The sequence below is a fragment of the Schistocerca nitens genome, chromosome 9 (genome assembly GCF_023898315.1).
Source record: "Schistocerca nitens isolate TAMUIC-IGC-003100 chromosome 9, iqSchNite1.1, whole genome shotgun sequence".
Taxonomy (NCBI): Eukaryota; Metazoa; Arthropoda; class Insecta; order Orthoptera; family Acrididae; genus Schistocerca; species Schistocerca nitens.
In genome coordinates, this window is record NC_064622.1 from 66,594,660 (window position 1) to 66,606,311 (window position 11,652).

An 11,652-nucleotide genomic window follows, 5' to 3' on the forward strand; every position below is an offset into this window, starting at 1 on the left:
AAGGAAATAGTGGAACAAAGTGTCATGTCACTTTCTTTGCCAAAAAAGCTGCTTTAAAATGGTTTTTAGTGATGAGGAAAAAGAGTTGTTGGTCCGACATTCTGAAGCAAAGCTGGACAATACCTCTCAAGTTTGCCTACACCATGAAGCCCTGTTATTGACAAAATATGAGAGGTTACAAAAAAATTCTTCAATCCCCTTGGGAAGGTGAATCATAATGTTAAGGCAGGAATTCACACTCTTGATACTGAAACAGCTAATAAGGCTTCTGATATGCTGAAGAAGCAGCTTGTTAATAAAATGAAGCCAGGTCAGAAAATTTGTCTGGCTTGCAGGACTACCTTAAATAAACACTTGGACAAAGCTTTATCAGCCTCATCATCACATTCTGATGAGGACTTTACACCAAAAAAAGAATTAAATAGTAGCTTATTGTCTATCAGTATTTCACCCCTGAAGAGAACAGTAAGTTACAGAGATAAGCCCCAATATTTGAAGAAGAAAAGGCTCAAAATGTGATTAAAAACAGAATTGTAAGGGCAATGGGAGTAAACCAACAAATTGAAGATGCTAGTGAAATTACGGAATGTGGAAACTCTGCCGACTATGCACATTTGCTGACTGAACTGAAAGCCAAGATGCAGAATGCAATTCATAAAGAACAGATGCAAATTTTAACCTTGGCACCTGTAAGTTGGACAGTCAGACAAACAGCAGCTCAGTTCGGCGTGTCCGAAAGAATGGTGAAGAATGCTCGGAAGGTTAAGGCAGAGAAGGGCATTCTGGCACTTCCCAAAAATAGGCAAAGCAGGAAATTACCAGCAGAAGTTGCTAGTAGAGTGCGAAATTTTTTTGAAGATGATGAGTATAGTAGGGTGTGCCCTGGAAAAAAAGATAGTATTTCAGTTAGACTTTTAGATAGAAAGACATACATGCAGAAAAGATTGTTACTTTGCAATTTACGGGAAATGTATGTTATCTATAAGAATATAAATGGTCCAGAAATAGGGTTCTCAAAGTTTTGTGAACTTAAACCCAAATGGTGCGTAACAGTAGGATCAGCTGGAACACATGCAGTTTGTGTCTGTGCAATTCACCAAAATGTTAAGCTTATGCTTAGCGGAGCTGGTACACGTGAAAATTATAAGGAGATTCTCAGCAAGGCAGTTTGAACTCTAAACAGTGCATGCTACATCCCTGTGAAAGGTGTCCTGGGCCCGAAGCTATAGCATCTGAAATTGCCAGCTATTTCCTAGATCATGAGCCACAGGAAGTTATTGTGTTTAAGCAATGGATACATACCGATCGGGCCACACTGGACACTAAGCAAATGATAGTGGATGAATTTATTGATGATGTAAAAAATAAAATATGGAGTCTGTCATGCCATCATTACATTGCCAAACATCAAACATCAAAGCTTGCATCTTAAAGGCCTTAAATGTCATCTGAAAGACGAAGAGCTTGTTATCCTAATGAATTTTGCAGAAAATTATTCTTTTATCATTCAGGATGCTGTGCAAGGCTTCCACCGGGACAATAGTCAAGCAACAATTCATCCATTTGTTATCTACTTTCGTCAAAATGAGAAAGTAGAATCTTTTAAGTTTTTGCATTATCAGTGACTGTTTGTGGCATGCCACTATTACAGTTCACGTTTTTATCAAGGAGCTCATCAAATATATAAAAGCACGGTTTGCACAGATATCCCACATTCATTATTTCAGTGATAGCTCCAGTGTTCAATATAAAAATTTCAAGAATTTCCTAAATTGGTGCTATCACAAGAGTGATTTTGGAATGACAGCCGAATGGAATTTTTTTGCTACTAGTCACGGGAAATCACCTTGTGATGGGATTGGAGGTACAATAAAGCGGTTAGCAGCAAGCTTGCAACGGCCACTTAATGGACAAATTCTTACTCCCCTAGATCTGTTTCACTTCTGCTCTGAAAACATTAATGGAATTAAATTTGTTTTCGTCAGTAAAGATGAAATTGAAAAAAATATTGTGTCACAAGAAGAGAGGTTTAAACTTGGACAAACTGTAGCAGGCACTAGAGAAAATCATCACTTTTTACCTATTGATGAAACAACAATTCAGGTCAGCAGAGTTTCAAATGATTGTTCATCTTTTCTAGCTAAAAGGGGCCACAGTAATGAAGGAGGCATATTAATGTCTGTTCTCCAACCAGGACAATATGTTGCATGCATCTATGAAAACATGTGGTGGATTGGGAATATCTGTGAGACCTCCACAGAGCAAAGGGATGCATTAATGAACTTTATGCACCCACATGGTCCAGCAAACTCATTTTATTGGCCACCAAGAAGTGACAAGTGCTGGGTTCCGGAACACCACATTATTGCAGTTATTCCAGCTCCATCAGTAAATTCGTCTGGCCAGCAATACACCATTCCTCTTGATATTCATCAGAAAATTAATGTAGCATATCAAAAATTGAAATAGGTTAGAGGAAACGATCTAAGGAACCCAAGAGTGCCTTCTAATTTTACACAGGGCACTTAAATAATTTTACTATCAGGCTTGGGAACCTGTGTAAAGAAACCCACCCGTGGCTGTTGTTGTAAGCTATCGGGTGTGGCCCCTATGGCAATGGGAATGGGAATGCTGGTTTTCTCAGGTGAAATGAAACTAGCAGTAGTTAAGCCACCATGGACCATAGCAACTCATTTATACACTTCTTTTCCACCAGTAAGCTGGTATTGTTCATTAAACAGGCAACTAATAATTAGATGATTATGCAAATAAATTTTACGATTTACATTCATTCTTAATAGTAATTTTGTGTGTGTGTGTGTGTGTGTGTGTGTGTGTGTGTGTGTGAGTGAGTGAGTGAGTGAGTGAGTGAGAGAGAGAGAGAGAGAGAGAGAGAGAGGGGGGGGAGGTGACAATTAAGAAATAACATTGTTTCTATTGTTATTCTTTTGCTATTCAGACTTAAGCTAGGTCCTATTCATCAGAACTTCTTATTTCACTTATCCCAGACATTAATAAACATGTATAAGGCAAAATAAAAGGTTTCAGGTATAATTTGAGTGCCTGAAAAATGTTTTCAAATTTCCAGTGCGCCTCTTTAATGATGCTACTTTTTAGGGCCTTATATGCTTGCATTGCAAAACCAAATCCACTTTTCTAGATAGTTTAGAATATGCTCTTTCCAATGACCATAGTTTAGAAGAGTTTGGAGAAAACACTTTTTTGAAAAATTTGACTAAAAATACCCATTTTTAGCACTTTTTGAAAAATCGTCAACTTTATCCTAGATTTGTGAAATAATGGAAAGCAATAGGAGAATGAAATTTTATATTCAAGACCTTGTGTTGGTGAGTTATGGTGTGCAAAGTTTCATGTACATCCAACAATTACTTTTGGAGATATAAAAAACTAAAGTTCGCATTTTTTTTGCCCAACTTTGCTTCAAATTAGCTATATCAAAATTGCTCAGAAATCCTTTTCTTAATATTTTACTTTAAAGAGCTCTAAAATTTGTATAAGATGGACACTTTTGTTTCTTTCCTGCAAATACTTACAGAGATATCTCATCTCAAAGTTGCTGAAAATTCAAGGACGCACTATAGAAAGCTGTGCTATGGTCTTAAACAAGTGACCATCTCCGAAAGTATCGAATTTCTGAAACTCAAATTTTACCAGTGTTCATTGAGAACAAGCGTGAATGTTCATAAAAAATTTCATCAAAATCCATGAGGGTCATGTGGGAGCCTCTAGACCACTTGGCATGGAATGACCCATCAACAGTTATGGTTGACTCATATAGATCAAGGGAAATGACTGATTCTAATTTCCATAGTTTTATGTATAGGTACTGGTGTTTTGGTATCATCAGCTGTGGTCAAGGGAAATGTCCGATTCCAATCTCCGTAGTTTTTGCTGTAGGCGTTGGTGTTTGGTATAGTCAGCTGCAGTTGACCTATATAGGTCAAGGGAAGTGGCCGATTACTGTAGATTTTGTAATTTTTTTTCTTTTTGTTCGTCATTTTGAGCGTTTTGGGATCGTGGTGTTTTTTTTTTACTGTTATATTTAGTTTGTCCCCTCCCTACAACCCCCAGTTTCCCGTGGTTGTCCCGATAGTTTGATTGTATTTTAGGAGGGAGATGTTGCTGTCTTATTTATACGTATTTTCGTGTTTGTTACAGTGTGTATGTTGTGACATCATTGGCGCCATATTGGAGACACTTAGAATAGCCATTTCCGCCATACTGATGACGTCATAGGTCAAAGCAGACAGGTGGAATCCGACACTTCTGCAATCCCTAAAATTCAAAGGACATTTTACATTAAGTAGGATTCAACATTACATGTAGACTGAGATGTAGGTGCCCCATGATATCACAAATTTAACAGCGTCATAGCAACTTCTAAGTCAAATTATCGCATCTCAAAGTAACTAAAATTCCGGACTGCACAGAAAACGAATTCTACAGTAATAACAATATTATTTCTTACTACATCGGTTCTGCCATATGTATGTCAAGGGTGCTCACTTTTTACACAGCTCCTATAACCAAAAAAATTAAAAAACCTCTAAATGCAAGGTAACTGAGCAGCTGAGTCTGAACTTAATAAGGGTGCGCACAACATTTGCCATAAAACCATAGCCCAAACACTTCCTAAGCTCACTATACCCCAGAAACCTTCAAATCTGAAATGTTTTACATCAATCTAATTAAACATTGGTTGCCATGATTTATGTCAAAACATGTTTCCTACACTACCCTAGAAATATTTTAACACTACACAAATTATTAAAACACTTACTCATTAGCACTGCCAGCAATTGGTTTTATACTCTTCTTTACTGCATATATACAACCATCAAGTCTGTTGATACACTTAAATACAGTTCCAAACTCTCCAGTTCCAATAAGTTCAAGTTCATGAAATTCCTGGAAAAAATATGGAAACAAATTGTTATTTCTTATTTATATTTTTTCAGTCACTGCATTCATCTTCCAACATGTTCTCAAACTAGTCATTTGTAATAGGCAAAAGATGAATATACCTGTGACCAAGAGCCTTCTACAGACCTAAGAGCAAATCCTGACAATTGTCACCGCCTTCTAAGCAAACCCTCACTATCTGTCTTCATTTTGTAATAACACAACACATTATCTACAGCAATTTCTTCAGTGCCTTCTCTCTCTCTATCCAAACAGCAAATTATATTGGTTTTACTGTTCAGCAATTTCAGTTGACAGTTTCTTCACTGTAGAAGCAGCAATTCATAACAGTAGACAACAAGAAGGAGAGTAGATAAAGTTGCAGTACAAGACACATTGTGGAAGATATAGCTTTATAAATAAATGAGAATACTTTAGCACTCAACATATATACAATATACAGGAACAAACAAGTTCAACAATATTATAAAAAAAGATAGTTGCTACTCACCATATAGTGGAGATGCTAAGTCTCAGATAAGCACAACAAAAACAGTCAGTAAACAAACAAACAAACAAACAAACAAACACACACACACACACACACACACACACACACACACAATCATTGTCAGCTGATGAAGCCAGAGAATATGATTTGTGTGTGTGTGTGTGTGTGTGTGTGTGTGTGTGTGTGTGTGTGTGTGTGTGTGTGTGTATGGTGTGGCTGCATTTGCACAAGTGTGTATATGTCGTCTATTTTTGACAAAAGCCTCGCTGACCGAAAGCTTATTTTCTGACAGTCTTTCCGTTTTGCCTATTTACGACTATATATGGTGAGCAGCAGCTATGCTTTTCATAAAATTGTTATATTCCATTATGGATTTTCAACTGTTTAACAAAGAATTTCAGGACGATCAGGTCACTACCAATTTCTCAAGATACGTCTAAAATGTAGGGCATCTTCCAGTTTTTAGGAATGTTTGCTATCAAGATGAATGAGTTCACACTATCAAAAGCATTAGTTGCTGCTAAACGCACATAAAATGCAAAACCTTGTTACGTCTGACAAGGATAAAAAAGTGAATCGCATAAGGAAGGGCGAGAGACCCAATTTTGACATAATAATGCTAATTACACAGACATAAAACATTAGACTCTAGAGTATACAGAAAGTATTTCACAGAAAATATTCCTATGAAACCGACAAATTACCTTCATGACAATTTAGAGAATTTAAATTGTCTCGTCTGCTTAAAGCTAACAGAAGCCCCCCAGTTTTATGACTTTAACAGTGGCTCTTATGAAAGACTGCAATACAGAGACTCACATGATTACTCACACTGATGAAATATTTGTAGCACACAGTTCTGACTGCAAGCCAAAATAATAAAAACGCTATACACAATATATAGTTATATGTTTAACCTTGTGGTATCTTGAAATATTTGAATCATGGAGAGCCAGCTTCTTTGTAGGTTGTTCCACTTCATTATCTGAATCATCTGATGTTGCCTGGATAACAACCGAGCAATCACGTGAAGGCGGAGGTGGTGATCTACAAAGGAAAATTAAGTACTGCAATATTGATGAAAGTTGCTGTAAGATTTCAATAACTTAAAAGTATTATACTTCGCATACACATGAATAAGAGTTTGGGTTTATACTGTTATTTTAAAAAAAAAAAAAAAAAAAAAAAAAACAGTCGCAGGAAACGCTTAAGCACTAAACTACCTCCCCATATTGACACACACAGCAGACGCCAATTGTGCAACACTGTACAAATATGACAGAACATCACATAAAATACCACGATACGCACCCCACAAGACTCCTCTTGGATCTAGATCTCTTTTTGCTTGAAAGAAGCATTCCAGTTGGCGTGAATGGGTTTATGTTAGCTGCTGGCTTATCGTTATCGCTGTTTTCTCCTGTCGAAGCTTCGGGGGCGGTAAATAATCTTGATCGAGGACGCCCATTTTGTCGCCTGGCAAGACAGAGGTTGGAACGACGTAAAAACGGCGTCGAAAACGCTGTTCCAGAACTATTTTCAATTATTGTCTTCGGAGTAAGGGGCGAATCGAGAAGCCTGAGTGCACGGACTCCTTTGTAAGGCGGGGAAAGGGACACCTTTAAATTTGTAGAGTTTGTCACATCACCACAACTGTTACCACTAAACTCGCGATCATGACAATCTAGTCCAAATTGTAAACTTGATTTTTCTTGCTGTAGTTTAGGAGCTCCGTCCTCATTCGAAGTGTCATGATCAAAAACCGAACTGTTGTTAAAATCATAGTTATCATCAACCGACGAATCAAAATCTAAAATCCTCGAGCCTGACTCTTCCATTTTTCGAAAACTTCATACATTAAAACGCTTCACATAAACACAAGCCACTAAATCTTACAAAACGAATGGCGGCAAATCATAACTATCACACGTTAAACCTGTAACCAACCACTTCGCGGGATTCAGAGGCAAAGCGAATAATACGAATACCAACATAACAACATCAAAATACGACTGTTAGCAGTTTCGATTGTTGAATTTTACTTTAATTCCCACTAACGACCATTTTTTTCAAAATTTAGTCACAAGAAACTTATAGCTGCCATATAATCATCAACAATAAATGGAACTCAAACAGCACTCCACTTATAAAAACGATTTTTGACAAACGCTGCAACTTTCTGAAACTGAGAAATAGAAATTATTTCTAGATAAACGTGACATACAGTTTAATATTAAACAAATTTTTCGATCATCGGTCATATGAGAGAGCAAGCTATTAAGGAAGGACAATCTTAAACAGGGACAGTGATACATCTTTCAGATCAAGATAATTTGAATACTGGAGTACTTCAAGGAAGTTTGTTTGGCTCAATACTGTTTCTCATTTACATTAAAGACTTCCCACTATATGTTTCACAAGATAAAACAGTGTCATTTGTTCATCACAGCAATAAAATAATTACTGGGAGGACAGCAGAAACATTAGGAGTAAAAGCTGACAAGGCACTTAGAGGAGGCCACAAATGGTCAACAACGCTTAATACAAAAATACTAATAACATGAACTCTGATACAAATAAAAAAGAATTAACACAACAAAGCTTAAATTATGTAATAAGTTTACAGCATGTGCTTGTAGCACAGAAGTTTTAGGTATTTGTGTTGATCAGTAATTAAAATGGGAAATGAAGATATCAGGGTACTTGGAAAAAGAATTAGCTCAGCACGCTATGCCCCACGATATTAGCAATAATGTTTAATAGCTCGCTTCTAAGAATAACATGTTTTGCAGATATATGTACTTCTATCATCAATTATGACATACTGTAATACTCTGGGGTCCAAATGCTCCCAATATGGAAAGTGTGTTCAGACTGCAGAAACAGGTCGTCACAATAATAAGGATGAGTCATGAAAAGGCCCACTGCACCGAACTGTTTAAAACATGGGGTATTTTGAGAATTGCAAGTTCTTTCAAACTACAGTTTTTATGAAGTAAACTTGTAGCAATGAGTAACAAACATCTCAACACAGGATCACCAAACCAGACACGGCAGTTGCTAGTATCTGTATAGAAAGAATAGCGTTAAGACCCAAATACTATGTATTACCAAGTAGTCAAACTATACAGGGCGAGTCGCGTAAGACGTAACATCCCCATTATTCTGGATGCGATTACACGTATCGACAAGCGGTGTTCGGCGAATCATACCCTTCGACAATTCTATGGTCGAAGATCATAGCCGACTATGGGGCAAATACTTTGGTACATGCACAACAATCACAACGTTTATATTGACAGATATAATGAGGCAAGTACATGTTTTTTAAATAGGACGCTATACTTTTTTTACCATCATCCGAACGCTCTGGAAAAGACGCGTATAGTGATGTAACGCATGTTGCTATTGTGATTCAAACTTCGCTTAAAAGACGCTGGGAAACATTGCACGATTGAAGGTCGAGGCGGTCGGAAGCGCCTGTGACCAGCACGCCGAGTTGCCGTGCTGTATGCAGCATGCACGGCCTACGCGACGTAGGTAAATCCTCATACGCCCTCTTTTAAGCAAAGTCTGAATCACAATAGCAACATGCGTTACATTACTATACGCGTCTTTTCCAGAGCGTTCGAATTATGGTAAAAAAAGTATAGCGTCCCATTTAAAAAACATGTACTTGCCTCATTATCTCGATCAATATAAACGTTGTGATTATTGTGCATGTACCAACGTATGTGCCCCATAGTCCGCTATGATTCGCCGAAAACCGCATGCTGATATGTCCAATCGCTCCCGGAATAAAGGGGGTGTTACGTCTTACGCGATTTACTCTCTATAATAAATTACCAAAAAATCAACAACATAAAGGTACATGTAAACTTGAAACATGTCTTACACTATATTTACTAAAAAATACTTTTAGCTTGGTTGAAGAGTTCATGCAATAAAAATTATTACAAATAAATCATTAGGGTGAACAGCAATAAAGTAGCTAAAGTGGCTGGGATATATTTGTAGGCTAGGCAGCACATGTCTAATTTCGTAAATTATCTCACATAATCTAAAAATCGATGTTTATTATGAGAGGAGCCTTGTGATTCATTTCTCTTGCTTGAATCAGGTTCTAGCTGTTCCTTTAATCTTACCTTCCTTATTTCAGTGATAAACAGCATCTCCATATTGTGAATTTCTTATGTAGATCATGTTTTTCATTATTCTTATTTAACATACTCTGTTGTAATTAAGTATATAGGAAGGTAGAATGTTGACATCCATACAAACAAATTTGCCTACAAATGGATGAATAAATAGAAAAATATGAGAAAGGGAACACATTCAAAACTCGCCAAAACCTTACCACAGTTATCATGTGAGACTCTTTGAATTTTATCCGGAAATGGACCAGCAAATAACTGCTTTTATCAAAAGCGATCATCATTCTTCATTTGTACTGATCACCTAGTGCTAACAGACACTTTTTTTAAAATTTGGTAATAGAGGTTTCAGACAAAGTTTTAATACCAAATAACAATATATGTTTGTGTGGAGACATAAATAACACACAAATACAATGGATGAAACCAACAGCAGTCTCATGTACATTGTCCACATTCGTTGCAAATACAGATATGGAACATTGTGTCGTACATGTATACAGGAAGCAATGTAATGGTAAAATTCTCTTTGTTCTGTATGATATTTAAAGTAAACTGAATTTAGGTGTGGAATTATCTTCCGTAAAATATTAAGATTAGGTATTAGACTTTTAGACAGACAATCAACTCGATGTTTCCAGGCCACTTTATTATCTATATACATTTACACAAAAACTTGCAGAGTGTGTGTTAGTCAATACGCTTTCATTTTTTGTCATTTGTTCATCTGATCCACTCAACCGAAATCACACGATTTGGTTTTTGTGTGGTTAACCTTAAATTTTCACCTGAAAACTAATGTAAAAAAATTAAAAACGTTTTCGTTATAAATTTTTGCACTTGCTTAGGTAGACTACCTGAATATTTTGTCCATCAAAGAACACACATATCAATGTCATACATAGTGAGGATTTGTTCATTATCTAGAAGTCAGTTAAATTTCTCATCATAATAAATGGACCTAATAATGAATCCTGTGAAACACAAAATTTTATGATTATTGGTCTGAATCTTTTCTTGTCTATGATAGTTCTGTTTCCATATATGTTTTAGAGCATTGTGGCTTGTTTATTAAATATAACTCCAGTAATGTCATAAGAATTCCACTGAGAGCGTCATCTGCAAGATTTGACAGTAGTGTATTATGATGTGCTCTGTTGAAAGCTTTTGAAAGGTCTGAAAAGACTCCTGTTGCTTTCTTACTTCCACCTTTTTCTGTAGAACTTTTTGTAATAATTGTACTGCTGGTGACATTGTACTCCAGTCTCTTCTAACCCATGCTGGAAATACCTTAACTGTTCTAATGACCCAGCACATATTTTACTAATTTCTTTTCAGTAATGTTACTAAAGGAGTAAATTAATGTGATAGTCGCAGTTCTGGAGAAGTTTCTTATCTCATACATTTAAACAAAGACTTGAGAATTTTCAACTTCAAGTTACCAAGGAATATACTATTCTGAAAAACACAGTTTTTTAAATGATACAGTGATATAACTAACTACAGCTTACATTTCTTTGAAAAGCAAAGGAAAACTTTCGTCCTCTCTACTGATTTTTTGCTCTTCAGACTATTTATCAGCTGAAGAAGATTCTTTATATCTACATCAAGACTCTCACATTATTGTAATCCTTTCTGCTGTTGATGAGTAGATAATATACCATTCTCATACAAATATCACTTTCTACAATGTCTATAAAAAGGCTTTAAAAAGCTTTCTTACTATAATTGGAGCACTTACCTGTCCATTGCTAACATTAATTTCTATATACTTTAATTTGCAAATTGATGTTTGAATTTCTCTTAACCTGTTCACTGTAGATCATCAGGCTTTCGCAACATATTTTAATTTCTTTGAGAGACTGATACTTATACGACATGTATAGCTCTCTACGTACATTTAAAAATTATGTAAATGTAATACACACACAAGAATTTATCATAACCTCGATCATCAAGAGAGAAGTGAAGCCAATACTGTGTTTGTTTCCATTCTGCAAAACCCATTTGCGCTAACACCAATAAGTCGGATGAGTTACTGTATTATCAGTACATTTTAAGTCT

The 11,652-nt window shown here is 36.2% G+C and overlaps 1 protein-coding gene across 1 annotated transcript in view; it reads right to left on the reverse strand.

The window, feature by feature from the left end:
• The window catches only part of LOC126203555 (wee1-like protein kinase), a 98,953-nt gene extending 91,569 nt beyond the window's left edge, over positions 1–7,384 (reverse strand). Inside the window, exons 1-3 of the mRNA XM_049937877.1 lie at positions 6,746–7,384; positions 6,352–6,481; positions 4,802–4,929 (exon numbers count right to left, since the gene is read on the reverse strand). Coding sequence (XP_049793834.1) covers positions 4,802–4,929; positions 6,352–6,481; positions 6,746–7,272 — 785 coding nt within the window. The 5' untranslated portion in view covers positions 7,273–7,384. The remainder of the gene's footprint in view (positions 1–4,801; positions 4,930–6,351; positions 6,482–6,745) is intronic.
• Positions 7,385–11,652: the final 4,268 nt, after the last annotated feature.